General features: G+C 40.8%; 1 protein-coding gene across 1 annotated transcript in view; it reads left to right on the plus strand.

The window, feature by feature from the left end:
- The window catches only part of LOC146160744 (uncharacterized), a 30,027-nt gene extending 13,698 nt beyond the window's left edge, over positions 1-16,329 (plus strand). The window contains exons 11-26 of the mRNA XM_083385002.1: positions 579-643; positions 1,220-1,365; positions 2,192-2,326; positions 3,087-3,219; positions 4,154-5,154; positions 5,421-5,451; positions 5,711-6,046; positions 6,190-6,242; positions 6,517-6,597; positions 6,927-7,055; positions 10,016-10,063; positions 11,392-11,567; positions 12,286-12,389; positions 12,693-13,429; positions 14,320-14,445; positions 15,080-16,329. Coding sequence (XP_083241128.1) covers positions 579-643; positions 1,220-1,365; positions 2,192-2,326; positions 3,087-3,219; positions 4,154-5,154; positions 5,421-5,451; positions 5,711-6,046; positions 6,190-6,242; positions 6,517-6,597; positions 6,927-7,055; positions 10,016-10,063; positions 11,392-11,567; positions 12,286-12,389; positions 12,693-13,429; positions 14,320-14,445; positions 15,080-15,427 — 3,649 coding nt within the window. The 3' untranslated portion in view covers positions 15,428-16,329. The remainder of the gene's footprint in view (positions 1-578; positions 644-1,219; positions 1,366-2,191; positions 2,327-3,086; positions 3,220-4,153; positions 5,155-5,420; positions 5,452-5,710; positions 6,047-6,189; positions 6,243-6,516; positions 6,598-6,926; positions 7,056-10,015; positions 10,064-11,391; positions 11,568-12,285; positions 12,390-12,692; positions 13,430-14,319; positions 14,446-15,079) is intronic.
- Positions 16,330-16,633: the final 304 nt, after the last annotated feature.

The following is a 16,633-nucleotide window of genomic DNA, read 5'->3' on the forward strand; positions in this document are numbered from 1 at the left end:
GCAAGATTAAAAACAGGACTAAATTAGTTACCCAGAGAAACAATGTATTAAAGAACAGAAATCGAGTCAAATTCTATTTTCTCTTTTTTTTGCTCAATTTGTCAGATGATGCAGACGATCAGCGCCCTTTCACAAATGGCGTGTTACACTAATTAGCGAACTTTTAATGATGTTGATCCGTGTCAAGAAATAAACTCGAAAATGTACCAGTGATTATATTTTGAGTGAAATGTTAATGCACTTTCGCAGTGCAGCTATAATCTATTTGAAGCCTTGTGATACAGAAAAGACTAGTTAAATACCCCGATTTACAATGGGATGAAAAACAAAAAAATCATCCAAAAACGAAAATCACTCTGTTGTTTAAATGCACTGCGAAAGATATTATTAAAAAAAACATATAAGCCATACAAAAATTTGTTTAACCGTAGGCTATAGTTTGTAAAAAAATATAGTATATGTGACGCAAATGATGTTTATTGCGTGCAGGACAGTTTAGCTGTGCTCGCTACAAAGCTTTAACGCACTAAAAATACGTATTAATCCTCGATTGTTGTTTTTTCTGTCTTAAATTGTAGAGACGGTAATCTGCAGGGCGTGGATGAAACAAGTGTGTCGCCCGCCATACGAAGCATTTTGTCAGGTGAGTTTGAATATCCCATATCAACGTGTGCGTTTTTTTACTGTGTATCCTTGGGGAGTGAAGTGTATTTATGGTTCATATTTAAAGAACTGAAAGTTCTAAGTTTAGTTTATTTTCATTAACCTAAAATCGTTCGCTATAGCTAACAGTAAAGCGTTGATTGGTCAGGAATCATCGAAAAGTGTGACATTTTAATCCAAATAGGGATATTTATTATTTTTCATTTTAATTCTCTACCAGTATTCAATATTTCGAATAAAACGAACCACCATCTGATCCCATACGCATAGTAAGGACGTAATTTGGTAAATTTAAAACGTTTAAAAGGTCATTTGCTTTATTGTTAGAATGTTTAGTTATCTCCAGTCTTTAACCTATAGTAAAGGTGGAAATCACTGCGTTGGAATAAAAATCATAAATTTAATTCCCACCAATTTGATTTCGGATCGGCACCGAATTAACCGTGACATTGGCCGTGTTTCGATACTACCACTTGGCCTCACGCACCGTCTACGACTCGATATTATCAGAAGTCCCTAAATGCAACGTTAACAATCCTTTCCTCCTGTCTTAAAGGCGCCGCTCCGCCGGTGAAAGAAGCAGCTCCACCACCGGGATCTTCTCCGACTTCTTCCTCCAGCATCATCTCGTCGTCCTCTGTCGCTCCATCACCATCGCAGTCCCACACAACCTTTAAATCCACCACCCCTTCCTCGATGAACGTGAGTGATGCCTGCTTGACCTCGATTTAAAAATAGTCTTGTGTATAGTTACCACTAAAGCCCATGACCATCTGCCAAAAGCAATTAACTTTCATTGAAAGCTGACCAGCGTACAGATTCTGATTTTTCGGACTGCTTCTGAATCTTAAACAGGGCAAATATTCCTTGCCATAGCCTAGTACATTGCGCGTACGTGTTTAAAAGTGAGATACTCAACTGGAATAAATGTTTTTATTTTATTTAGTCAAAAGCATAATCGTGACATCCACTATGTCATTCGTGAATGTACGGTACCTTGATTAAATTATAATAATCGTGAGACCTAATATAACGTACGTGGATGAACAATTAAACAGTTACAAACGTATCTTACGATGTTTAAACGCACACCGACGTATGGTTAGAATCATGTTCGCATTCCCTAATATTACAGTCATACATAGCAAAGCGGTTTGACATCCTTTCAAAACATATTTTATCCTAGTTCCATATAACATCTTGCTTCCTACTAAAACCCGGAGTTCCGCAATTTAAGGATGGATGTAACCTTATTAAAACGTATGGTAACGTGGTGAATAGTATTGCCAAACCTCAGCGCATTGCACCTTATTGGGCTGTTTTCAAGCACACTTAAACTTTTGGTTGCGTAATAGTGGTCCATATGACAACACACAGTGCGTTATTTACTTTGCACATGGACGTGGTTTTGGTGATGCAGAGAAATGAGCAGTATACCAATAAACACTCGTTGAGTTTCCATTGTTCTTACTGTGCGTACTCTGTAGTGTACGCGCTTGTACCAATTCATGCATTTGTTCTTCTGCAGTCGACTGATTTTCTCGGCGACCTTTCGACCTTGACGAACTGGCCGACCGGGGTGAGTGGGTACCTGCGTCCGCGGAACAGCGCCGAAGTGGCACGGGAACTTCTGGCCAGCACCGGGGCTCATGGGAACGGCGAGGTAAGTCAAAAACGCGAACCAACCACCAAGAGCCGTTTTTTCACGCGAAGGATTTTTAATTTTTGAGCTTAATTGTTGGATGTTGTAGTTAAGTGGTTCCTGAAATGTGCGCCCCGAATTTTCCTTCAAGTGTGCCGCGGAACTTTATGTGAGTTGGGGAAATAACATATTCGTATTACATATTAGTTGCACGCTATCCGTTAGATCAGGGGTCCACAAATTGTGGATTGATGTACAGTTCGCTTTTAGTTGCAAAAATCTTAAAAATATCTGTAAAATGTGCCGTGTCTTTGTACTATTTGCTTAGTCCGCCGCACTCTTAAAATGACGAGAACCACTATTGAAGTTCGAAATTTAAAACCAATATCTTTTGTCCGCAGAGAATTACAATTTTGCAGTAAATAAATTGATTACCTATCTCTGTTTGGCCATTAGTTTCTTTTTTACGTTGTGTAAATAATATTATTTAAACCAGTACTTTCCAACCAGTGGGTCTCAAAGCTATTTCAGGATGGTTTTGAAGCGTTTTTAAATGTTAAATAGTTTTCTCTGAGTTTAGGACGTTGTTGTATTTTCGTGACGTAAAAATTCGGCAACATTAGAATTAAGCGTTGTTTACTGACAATATCAAATATGTAGCAGATTGCATTTGGACACAATGTTTCCTCTTGTGGGTCGCCTAAAAACTTGAAAGTAAAAGTTGGTCGTGAAGTTCAAACTGTTGGGAAACACTACTTTGTTTAACCTCGTTTATTTTTAGGAGATCGCTAACGGCGTGTTGTCACCACCGCCCCACCTAGACGGCCATCTGGTGCATACAGTTGGTTCCAAGTCGACGAAAGTCGGCAGCGCCCACAAGACCCATGCCTCCAGTACGCTGTCGATCACAGATAGTAAGTCGTCAACTTGTTTTCTAATGTCCGCTTTCGTTTGTTGTGCTGTGATAATTAATCGCTTTGCACGACTTATATGGGCTGAAAATTTATTTTCGAAACATATCTTGTTTTTTATTTTATTCTTTTTTGGTTGTTATGGTTTGCTATATGCTATGTTTAAGGCCGATTTTTGTCCGGAGCTTTATAGAAAAAATATACATCGTAGAACTTTCAAATTTTCAGACATGACATGGAGGGGTATGTAGATGCGTATAAGAGGATTGGGAGTCTGCACTCCTAAGGGCCTTTGACTGGGGGATAGAAAACCTAAGATATTGTGACGTCATCGTTTTAGCTCCATGTAGCTATCAACTACTATCTAGCTGACAGTTTGTTTCAGTCCCGTCACACTTTTTGACGAAACAGTAGAACTGACCACCTTGTGCTGAAACCAAGCTTTGCTCAACCCATTGTACATGAGCCCCAAAGCCAAGGAACAATTTATTAAAAAGTTACTTAATGTGGAGTCCTGGCTGTCAAGCAGTTAACTCACGCTTGCGCGCCTCGCTCTATACACCAGGCTTGCGTTCTCAATATATTCGCTCGCACAATAAAAGCTCATGGTTAAAATGTGAGCACTTTGTTTCTGTTGCCTACAATATTTCGAGATCATGTATTGTGATGCTCGATTGGTCTCCATTTAATTTGCGCGCTTCTAATGCGATTTGCCTTATTGGCGTTATCTCGCTCACTGTTTTAGTGAAATATGCGGCCAGATTACAATACTTGGGTTTTAGCCGTTTTAAATTGGCAATTATTGTTTCCAACTTGACATGCAATTTAGTGCTTACCGCAAACTTGTATTTACATTCACGAGTATTATTTTACAACCTCGATATCTCGCTCTAAGAGCTTTATTACCGTCCGAGTAAAATAAATTTTTACTCGGTAGAATGCGATAGCATGGCGGGATCCACCGATAACCTGGCAACCTTCCCCGGTCCGCCGTGTGTCGATCTCTCGTGCTTAAGCAAGGACGACCAGACTCTTCCAATTTGCACGATGACTTCGCCCATACCAAGCAGCCCGTCGCTGGTCAACTACACCTCGCCGACCGGCCTTTCCGCCCCGGGCCGCCTTTATGGTACTTCCCCGCACGCGGCGCCCACGTCATCGCCGGTGACGTCACGCGTGCGCAGCGCCTCGATGAACTCGATCCCGCTAAGCGTGAGCCTGCCCAAGCGCAGCATTTCGAACCCGCCGTTGGAAGAGGGCGACTCGTCGTCGGCTGCTGAAGCAGACGAAAAAGCAAAGAAGGGAGGGACCAATAGCAACGGCAAGGCGACCGCCTTCACCAAGCAGTCCAAGCTTCTCACGCAGCTGCTGAGTAACAAGAAGGTGCCCGTGTCCTCCCTGCTCTGGAACGGCAGCGTCGATGCGCCCACCACCGACTCGACAAAGTCGTTCCTCGCCCCGGTAGGAAAACCCGATGAGGGTTTCACGATAAAGGACTTTTTTCAAATTATGAAGAGCCAGCTGTCGTCGGCGCCGCTCACCTCGACCACCTTTTCCGGGCCGGTGACGAACGGTCTTGTATCCTCTTCCGTTCCACGTCTCGCCAGCGAGGAGAGTCTCTTCAGCCCTGGGAGCAGCGGTTTCGGCAGCTTTGTATCCACGCGACCGAGCGTCACCACCAACGTCAGTAAAGAAGAGTTGGACGAGCTGGACGACATACTTAACGACCTGGAAGACGACAGCAGCGTTTTCGCGCCATCGCTCACCCCGCACCCCCAGGGCCCCACCCTCCAGCAGTCCCCGGCGAGGTTTAACAGGACACCCCGACAGAGACCCCAGCTACCGGCTTACGGCATGCAGCAGACTCCCTTCGACATTTCGTCAGCGGCCCAGGGGCTTGATGTAAACAATAACGGCGTGAACATGTTCGAAAACCAGGTGATTTGTTTCCCAATGATCGTAATTGTTTCAACTAAAGCAGCTTTGAAGTACAACATTGATGAACTGATAGTATCATTTTCGGAAGCGTCGTGACTCTTGAAAACTATTAATGTCGTATTTTCTAGATGTAGATAATGATCGAATCAAATCTAGCGCCGAGCGACTGGGCATGGTCGGGAGGTTTTAGGTGTTGTATACTACACGTGTTCAACATTACTTAAGTTGTTGGTACATCTTTAAAATTTACATATTATACATTTCAGGTGAAAATTCTCCCAGGCGGCAACACCACGGGTGAGTACCTGTTTGACTTGCGTCCACTTATTTGTAAACCGGATGCAATCAGATACTGATGTTTTTTTTTAACTTTTAATCAATTGTATTTGTAACTCAATTTTCGAACACTTTATGCGTTAAACGCAGTATATAAAAGCTGTATGGGAATCACTTAAACTCTCAAATTCACTTGACTATAACAGTCATAACATGTTATGCACAAAAAAAATTTAAACCACTTCTCAAATATCAAGTAATCACATACGTGGCATCGCAGGCGCCGCGGCCAATCAGAACAGCGTGAACAACTTCAAACAGACCTTCGCCACACCCCAGCAAGGCTCCATGACGCCCATGTTCCACGGCGCCACCCTCGCTGCTGTCCCAACCGGCTTCGAGCCCTGCCCCAACCGGGTCGTGGGGTCCGCCGGGGTCGTGAGCCCCCGGATTTGGCCCCCCACCTCGTCGCCCATGGCCACCGCCCTGCCCCAGTACAGCGACTTTAGCTCGCCCGACATCTGGGAAGGCAAGGAGCCCCTGGTCGACCTGGGCAGGTACCCTTTGCCCCAGGGCGTCAACCCGCGCATGGCGATACCGGTCCCCAACAATTTCGGTAAGCTTGGAATCTGTACGGCATTTTTCCCACATTTCTTCGTTAAACGTTGTTTGTAGTCTTTGTAATGAACGGCTCCCTTAATATGGTTTTGATTTTTTCCTCTCTGCTTCACACCGCATTAAAACCTTCTTGTTTTGCAGACAGTACCTCGATTCGTCCCAACAAGCCCGTGCAAATAAACAACCGAATGCAGGTAAATTTACACGGGAAATGACGCTCACGCAAACAAGCCCAGTTGTCGAATGTGTTTAATGTGACGATCCTTGTCTGTGCTTTTGTATAACGTGATATTCTGAATAAATCTACAAAGGTAAAAAAATCCAACCTACCAAAATATGCGTCTAAAATTGATCGCTTGTATTGAAACAAGATTCGTAAGCATCCAGCTTACCCAAATGTGACTTTTATTATAGCAAAGGCTTTCTACGTCACACAGCAAAGACCTTACCGCTCTTTATCTTTCATAGAACGATCCACTATCGTACCAAGTGTCAAACCCTATGAACAGAGCTATTCGGAGTAACGGCGTTGTGGGAATGGCGGACCAGGTGTGTAGGCTGCAGCGCCCATTTGAACTTCGATTTGTGCTGTGTAACATCTGCACGGAGCTTTGATATTAAACGAAAGTGCACCGAGCCTAGTCGAGCTTGCAACACGAACCATTGTCACCGTTACCTGTTATACTGTTGGAATAGGTTGCTTTGTGTTGTGCGCATCAACTTCCATGCAAAAGTATTCGCAATATCGTTGTTTTAATTAAACTCAACCTAAACCTAAGCGTCACATTTTCGGCGTCATTTTTAAAACGCGTATATGTACGTTGTCACTTATCCAGCTATTTTGTGAATTCCTAAGCGAATTTGTATTCCATTTACAGACAATAATGCAATTCAACAGCACGAGAACGGCAAACCCGGGTAGTTTCCCGAGCCCCCAAATGCAGCCAACAATGCCTGGACCTGCGGAGCCGAGCATTCGCACCAACCCCGGTTTGGTCAATCAAGGGGTGAGTGTATTATAAGCCTCATATTTTGTTCAAAGTGCTTACTTTGGCAAGTGATAAGTTGTAACGTGGAAATTGTGTTTAAATGTTTGGCAAAAGCCCTGTACAACTTAACGGCGATGATTGGTTTTAGCTCAATGACTCTCTAACGTTTTTTTCAAAATACTATATTAGATAGGTATACATTCAGAAGAATAAACAATGATGCTTTAGTTCCGTTTTTTTTGCCTAAAAAAGCTCTCTAAGGCAACTATATAAAAAACTGTGCTGGTTAAAACTTCTTCGATTTGTGAAGTTTTGTATAGTGATTTTTTTTCAAGCGAAAATTCCTGTTGTGTTGGCCATTTTTTTTATTTCAGGTTTTTTTTAGGGTGAGTTTGACATGTACGACAGTTTTGCAGTTGCCACCTTTCAAACTTTTGTACGTAAGAATTTTTTACTAGCTGTGTGACGTTAAATCGTTTTTAACAAGGCTCGAGCAGCCATTTGCAGTCATTTGTGCTTTTTCCCATTAGCTTAGTTTAATAAGTTTTTGTTCGAAAAGGGCCAGAATTTCTCGTTTCAGGCTCGGGACCTGTACGAGAGCCCATCAGCCCAACACTTATTGTTTGGTTAGGCGTGGTGGTTTTTGCTTGTCATGCTTCAGCACAAAAAGCTCTGTACGTAATTTAAAACGTGACAACTCAACGTATACGATTAATAAAAAGTAAGACGGGCCGTTTAGTTTTTCCACGTTGAAATAGTCAGCACACGAGACCGTAACACAATCAACACCACATTGTGTCGCAACTTGGCTAACTGGCAAAATTATTTTTTCCCAATATTTTTTGGCTAATAAAACAAAGCATAGTGCGATAAACATTATGATGTTACAAACCATATTGTGTATACACTGATTTGTTTTATTTGGTGTTTAGATCGCTGCTTTGTTTCACCCGGTTTCTGTCGCGCTCTGTACAAATTTATTTAAATATGTATATTGTTTATATAAAACCGCGTCCATAGGCTACGTTTTGTGAAACATGGGTGTTCACTGTTCACTATAGAGCTGCGTTTAAACAGACCGTGCGTCATGCAGGACCGATATTGTTGTTTACGGTGACGTAGCGTTGTATTGTCGAGATATTTTTGACGTGTCACACGCCTCTTTTGTTGTGGTACGCGTAGCCTCTCCAACGTACAGATGTTTTAATTTTGTTAAAACTGTATCGTTCCGTTATTATTCACGGCTCGACTGTGGATATGAATCTATGTTTTGTTTTCTGTTTTTCATTAGCTAACAAAATAACGCCGAACGCCAGTGTTGTAAACAGCTTATTAAAAAAGTCCCAGTCAAGTCATAATTAAAGCAAATGAACTTCAAGTCAAGTCCTTGTTATAAAAATAAAACGGTAAACTATTTAAATTCGGTGAACTCGTCAAATTTATAAACAATAACTCACCTACAAATAATAGAAACGCAACATATACCAAGTAAATTGGTTTATGTGAAAAAAATAAGATAAATAACCCATTTTTTAAATCCCTAATGAAGCCTTATTTCACCTAAGTCATTTGTCCAAAAGACTTAAGTCAAGTCAATTCATTTGTCCAAATCTCCGAAGTCAAGTTAGGTCATTTTACCCTAAAGACTTTGGCCGAGTCAAGTCATTTAAAACCAGTGACTTAAGTGCAAGTAAGTTAAGTCATTACAACATTGCCCAAACCAGTAAGTTATCACGCCACAGCTTTTGGTCCATAATAACCTATCATTTTCTCGGAATTGTAATTTTGGCATTTTGGTTTATTGCTTTTGTAACCGACAGGGCACTGACTTCTTTTTTTTAATGACGCACTTTCCTGTGACGCGGCAGTGACAGTGTGACTAAGCACTATCACCAGCTTTTTCGTGTTGCTCGATTGCTATTTTACGACATTCGTTCGCAAACTGTTGGCGCAAAAATGGCGATGTACAGTTGTACACGCAACCCAACTTAGCTAAACAAAAATAGCAAATATTTCTGTTACCGTGACGCACCCTAACCGTTTAGGCCGTTTTGACGAAATTTTAGTGAGTGGCTACAATTACTTATTTGGTTGTTTAATTGTTCTTTCTAATAAAATTAGCTAATTCTAATATCCTCTTTACATACTTTAAATATAGCACATCAAATAGATTTTTACCAAGGTCCCAAGGGAAAAAGCAGTCCTAAAACGTTTACTTTGATTAATTTATTGCTATCAAATCGTATCACTGTTACAGTGAAAGCAGTAACGTTTGACAGATTCTTATCTTTCGGCTAAAAGTTTTTTTTACTTCAACGTTAGTATAAAGCATTATTTTCTCAACGTTGGCGGTTTCGCCCCCCGCCCTGTTTGCGTTAAAAAGGTACAAGGAGGCGTTATGAGTCTTTTCTTCATTTGGGGGGTAATTATCGTATCCAAAATTATACTATGTAAAGCACATAACTGGCCACAGTTTTTTGTCTACACCAGTAAGAGGCCAAGATTCTTATTTCACCCTTAAACGTACTTTGTTAAATGCCAAGAGCTACAGAACAAATTGACAAGTGACCACTACATAAAAAGCTACATGTGGCTCGCGAGCGACGGCTGTCAAAGCCTGTAGCCCTGTAAAGTGTTTTTTTATCACGATTGCTCACTAGTGTTGTTGTGTGGCCACGGCAAAAACTACTTTATAAACGTGTAAAATTGCTTACTGCAGCTCATTGTATCCAAGGGTTGGATTGCGCGCATAAGACGTGTGGCTACAAGTAAAACTTGATATTATTGTGCCCAAAACAAATTATCTGACCGTAGATTAGATGAAACTAACAGCTGTATGTAATAAAATACTGAATTACAAAAGGTGAACTATAATATTTTAATTAGATATTTCTTGGCTGACTTGTAATTTAGATAAATTTTTATTAAAATCGACGTGTTTGTTCACTCTTTTAAATTGTGCTTTTTGTTTATTGCAGCAACAAGGCAACATGATTCAAGGACTCGGCTCGCCTCTTAGACGACAGGTAATTTACTTCTAAAGCTTCCAACTAGAAACAAAAACAATATTTTAAAACGAAAAATAAAATAAAATTTGTACAATTATCGTTTTGTACAATCCGAACGTTTCGATAGACGTTGAACACCATATTGTTAGATGTATTACAGCAAAATGTAGCTTTTAAAGTTTTGACAGATTTATGGTTATTATGTTATAACCAATGGCGATTTTTTATTTTTTTGCACCCTTACCTTTTTCAGGATACGCTAAACTTTTATTTGTGTTTCTCGTTCGTCTACTGCTTGATGGCCGCAAGGAGGCAGTATTTAGCGCTAACTTGAAGTCTTTATTCTTGCTTTGGATTTGTTCGTCTTAGTTCTAATGAGATCTGTTAGAACGCTATAGTCGCTTCCTTGTAAAATCGGTTCTCCTTTTTTCCCGGCGATTATGTCGCAACACCGTTTGGCTGCGTAACTGACTGATTTGGTTCCGGCGAAAGAAGGTGTCTTTTGGATGCCAATTAGAGTGCGTCAAGCGACCGATATATGCAAACCCTTTCAATTGGCAAAACTGGTCACACAGGCGCGGGTTGCGCAGCAAGTGCCGACATGAGAATCGTGACCCTGCCTCGTGACAAGGCCTGGCTGATTGGATCGTTTGACCTGGCACGTTTTCTGTGTTATGTGCGACTGTGTGTTTTGGTCTCTGAGATGCCAATGGTTAAGAAGCCCGATAACACCAGAAAACAATCGACTCCCAATATGCCACTGTCGGTTGTAATAATGTCACATCCCCAAGTCACGTCGTGTTCTTACAGTGATATTTGATATTTGTTAACGATGATGAATATTGCATGCACTTCTGTGAGGCGCGGTGACAATTATTTCGATGTTACTTGATTTATAATTTCTTATTATGAATCCATGATTGTTGTTAGACTGTTTAGCAAAAACATGTATAAAAGCATCAGATAACTTCGTAGAATTTACTTAAGCATATATTATTTGAATCTTACTTTTACATTTTACTGTTTCCGGGCGATTCCTTATTGACGAAAGTGCGCATGATTTAAAATAAATCGATGAAATAAGGACAAGGTAGCATCTAACATTGTTCACAAGTCGTCCGACGAAAACCGTTTTTCTCCAATTCGTTACAGATAGAATGCAGTTGCGCATGGTTTTGTCATTTCTGTGTTAGCTAAGTGGAGCTTTCGTTTATTCCCACGCTGGTAATAGGCTAAAGCGCATTGTCAACAGAGTCTTTTATATATGTAGTTTACTCCTTTTTTGTTTCAAGTTTTTTTTTGTAGATCCCCATATCATTGTAGTAAATTCAGATTTGTGTCCTCAGTTACAACTGCGGTTGAATCATCCAAGCAACAGCAACAACGGCTTCGACAGCAGTGAGGTTTCAATGGGGATTAAACAGCAAGGGATTCTTCCCCAGTACCCCCAACAGAGGTTACCCCTGAATGCCGACGTTGTTTCCGCGCAAAAGAAGAACCAATACTTTCTCAATCAGCAAAGGTTCGTTGTTAATCCGCATTTTTTTTGTTGTCTCAAAACCTTTTGCATTACTTGTGTTGCTGGCCTATTTCGTGCTATGTTATGTATATTAGCTACCGAAAACAAAACAAGAATTTTATAAAAAAAGGCTCACAGTGTCCAATTTAAATCTATATTTTCTTTAATAAAAAAATGTATTTACTGACCCAGAACAGGCGATATTTTATTATAACACTAAACCGGCAAGGCGCAATACAATGCACTGTATTCCTATTTGTACTATCGTATTATTGAATAGAAGTCGTTGATCGTAATGTTCACCTATCATAGATTGATACATGGCTAATTATTTAATTTATTTTTTATTCTAACGCGTTAATAAGTTACACGGCGGAAGAAAAAGACGCACGAGAGATAAAAGATAGATAGCATTTAATAAGAAGCGACAGATATACGTTTACAGACTGGCCGATTTAACTCGAAATGCTGCGAGATTCTTATTTCTAGCGCAATATGGTATTCTGAATTTTTTGCTGTTTTCACCGTTCTTTTGAACATCATTAAGGAAGGCGAAGTTTTGGCGTGTTTACATCAAGACATCACAAAGCGAGCAAAAATCAGTAAACTGTTTAGCAAGTCATTCTCACATACCAAACCGAACAGTTACTTGTAGAAATATAAAAAGTTCGGACGAAATCCAAGCTGTGACTTCTTTCCAAAACTGTTTATTTCGTTGCAGGATCCAGTCGCAAAGTCAGCCCGACCTCCAGCGGTACATTTCACCCAATGGGCATATGTCGACTGGGATGCGGCACATTAACACCTCCAGGTTTATGACATCTGGTAAGTACCTTACTCACAATATCATCCCCTTGCCCCCATCCCAACTGCACTTCACCCGCCAACCTTACTTAACTTTAAATCTTTAGTCAACACGTGGCTTGATGGTGAAAACATTTGAAAGCGCCGGGTGATAGTTTTTTTATTTTTTTATAAAACTTGGATAATTGATCGACAGATTTGGTTAGTCTGCGATTGCTTCCGGCGTATTATTTTTTTAATCTATCTTATTTATTTATAATATTTTTATACCATTCATCAATTTTGCTAATGTAAATAGAAAACTTTACGTAGTAATGTTTGTAGGTCAACCTAACGCCACGCAACCGCCCAGCTACCACAGAATGCCCCCTTACAGCAACACTCTAAATTCACCCAGCTTTCCACCCAAGACGGGGGTGTTGCCTAGCAACGGGGACATTACATATGTACGACCGGGGATGTCCCTTAATCCTTCACCCAACAATAGCAACCAGCCATACGTGATGACGTCAGTGCCCCCCGGCCAGGCCCCCGGCGGCGGCCTGTATATGGGTGGACCTTATCATCAAGTAGGTATGACGTCACCGGGCTCGATGAGCGGCGACATGTCGTCACCCATGACATCACAGTCGCCGAAATCAAGCAAGAAGTCGCGGCAGCGCAAGACGAGAAAAAACTCAAACACGAAATCCAAGCCCGACCTAAAGCGAAAACAGTCGATGGATGAACTTTCTTGGAATGACGCCCCTTCAACCGGGTCCATTAGTCTCCAAGTTGGCGTCAACAACATTAGTCCGCCTTTGGATATAAAAAAGTCGAGAAAGAAAGCGCTAAGAAGGCCGATGCTGCAAATGACGATCGGAAATATGCACCAGCGACCCCTGGCGACGTACAGCGATGGTATGACACCGCCACTGGAGGACGCTCCCACCTCAATGTTGCCGATGTCGGTATCCACGCCACAGAATCACTATGCACCGAATCGGCCACAGAAGTATAATCTGAACACGCTTTTGACGCAGTACAAGCAAAAGCAGGACTGTCAAGATCAAAACAATCATGTAAGAGAATTTTCGATAGTAGGTTTGATAATGAATATTTTGCTGTAAAAGATAATTTCTTTACTATAGATTAACTACTTCAATTCCTCCAAAAATGCAATTTTTAGCTTAAACTAACAACAGTTTTGTTAATGGTAGTTTTACCATCTATGATTTGTGTACACTGTACATTACAAGCAGTGGTTTTCAAACTGTGCACCACGGCACCGTAGTGCAGTGGTCTCCAACTATCGGTCGTGACCCCAAGTGAAGTCACGAAAAAACCTTTTGTGGGGACCATTTCCTGCAGTTTGAGTTTTATTTTTCGCGGTTTAAACGAGCGCAATGAATATAATAAAAATGTTGAAACAAACTAAAAATTCGTGTTTGACTCCTAATTTGATACACATAAAAAAGAAGCATAATAATCAATCGCTCGTGCTTCGTGCTATTTAGTATAAACATTACTTATCGAAAAACAAACTGGGGTCGCACATAAATGGCGATTTTATTTCATTTAAATTGGGGTCAGTTACCAAAAAGGTTGGAGACCACTGTCGTAATGTGCCTCGAGAGATTGTTAAATGTGCCGTGAAACTTTTTGTAATTTTAGGAAATAAGTTATTTGTATTAGAAATAGGCGTACCGTGCCATGCACTCAACAATTTGCGACTTGAATACTCACTATGAAAAACAAAATTGGTACTATTAAGTATTATAGCATTTACATATCGTTTGTCGTGTAATAAGGGAAATCGTAAAGTTACTATATTGTTGTTAGGTAAAATGCGTGACGCGAAATATTTAAGATTTTTTCAGTGTGCCCAAGCCAAAAAAGTTTAAGAACCACTGGTGTACAAGCATCTAAGTGTGCCAAAACAGTGACAAAACCGTAAACTTTTTATTTTTAGCAAACTTATGGCCAACCCTCCTTGACATCTCCACCGCTTGTCGCCAACAACTATGACGTCACGTCTCAGTCTTCATTGGCGTCATCGAACACCCGTCAGTGGCCGATAAGCAGCAATAACCAAATGGTTGGTACATTCGTTATGAAATAAAAACGGACTTTCCGACTATCTCCCAATTATTGAATATTTTCCTTTGCGACTGTTATGCATTTCCTTCATAAAGAATATCGCATCATCCTCATCATTCTAAAACCTCAATATTATATTTCATTAAATTACTAAGGAGAAACAAACTGACGGAACTTCCCAATATTTTTGTTCAAACATTACTAACTTCGAAAGCGTGTAGTTTATTCCTTATTAGGGTATAGTCCAAATTGTGGACCAGGTATATGTGGCCCGTGTTCGTGCTTACTTCGATATCTGCAACATTACAGTTTTGGGTCCCTTGCTGGAATTCTTATTATAACCTATCAGTTTATAAAACACCAAACACAAAATCCGTTAACAAATTAAAAGAAGACATTACTACCTGCAACCGCCTTTTACATCATGTTGCTGGATTAACGGAACTAATGTTTCCGAGCAGAAACCTTGAATTGGTAACGGCCGTTTAATCCAACATATGTATCGAAATACTTTTGAAACCGAAAACCAGATGTTTTTATTCGGTGACATTGTGCATCACCGCTGTTAAATATGTTTATTTTGACCTTTTTAAATGAACAATTTGGAAAAATAATATATTTTGTCGTGCCAGGCAACCTCTGTCCACGCCAACTCTTTGCTGCCGTGTAGCGACAAGCAACCGCTCCAGCAGAAACTTTCATTTTCTCACACAAACTTAAATTCGAACCACGGCGACGGCAATATGCTCTTTCTGGGCGGCAACGAGCTACCGATAAATTCAAACGTAAACAACAACAACAATCCTCCCACACCTCGCCACATCACTGCCTCGGTTACCTCGGCCGCTCTTCACTCCCCGCCCCCTGACGTCACGCCTCTGGGCGGTTTGACGTCACAGCTGGACGTGCCCCAGCGGCGGTCCGGCGAACGCAAGGCAAGCCTGCTCGAGACCCTTTTGCTAAAGAAAGACACCGATTGAGGTTTCTGTCGGTGTGCTTGGTCCATGTTCAGGCGCTTTATACTACACCAGTTGCTGGGTGGTTGTCAATATATTTCTTCTTGGGGGTCGTGTATAACGTGTTTCTATCGCCGACTTGTTTTTGTTCCCAAAACTGGAATTTGCATCTGTATTAACCGACCATTTAAGCGGCATGGAAAACAGTAGACGCCATATAGCAAAAGGTGAACGTCATTTTGGAATTGCAGCAAAGTAAGTTATGAATGGCTGCAATATGCGTCATTGATTAAATCAACCGGTTAACGGTTAACTGTAGTCCCATGAAACATTAGTCTGTTTTTAACTTTATACTGCTACTACGCCCAGTATACGTATGAGCAACTTTTCCTGCCCGTTTTCTGCCTGTCTATCCGACTGTATCCATTTTGCCGCGAACTAGTTTCAGTTGAGCATAAAAGTTTCTCCACAAAGTTTTCCGTAAGGCTGGTTTAAACCCGGCGACCGTGTTTTTGTGTTTTTTCTACTGATCGTTTTTCTCTTTGCGGTCGTACTTTTCCAGGGCAATTCAAAGGTTTCGTGTGCGAAAATTGCCAACGCACGTTTGAAGGTGTAGTAACACCCGCGTTTTTTTTGAGTTGTGTATTTATTATCGAGGGTAAAAAGCCTTCTCTGCGAATTTCTGCAGACTCTCACGTCAATGCCTTCGTCAAGCATGTTCCTTTCAATCTAACGCCACTTGTGTACGTTGTTTTGCATCCGCGACCTTATTATTTATTTTCTGTTTTTCCTGTTTATTGTTAGATGGCGGTGCTATAAGTGCCGAAACGCGGGTGTGGCCTTAATTTGTCAATTGTTTTTACTATTGCATTGTATCCATTCAATCGTCGCGCAATAACACGAGATTATTTTATTATTACTGTGACGCGAGCGTTCTTGTATTTATATATACACATACATAATTATATATATATATATATATATATATATTATGTCCCTCGCGTCACTTGTTGCTTCGATAATTTTTCCTAATTTCTTTGATAATTTATTCGGATTGAACTCTTTCTTTTTTTTTGCTGTGTGTCGATTTTAGTGGTTACGTCACTGTCCTCGATTAGGTTACCAGACAACCGTTCTTGCGACACCCACAAAGTCATAAAAAATGACGCAATTTTTGGCATATATAGCTATATATAATATATCTCAGAATACATAACAGCTCGGATTGTT

Source organism: Ascidiella aspersa, chromosome 3, assembly GCF_963924565.1.
Source record: "Ascidiella aspersa chromosome 3, kaAscAspe10.2, whole genome shotgun sequence".
In the NCBI taxonomy this organism is placed as follows: Eukaryota; Metazoa; Chordata; class Ascidiacea; order Phlebobranchia; family Ascidiidae; genus Ascidiella; species Ascidiella aspersa.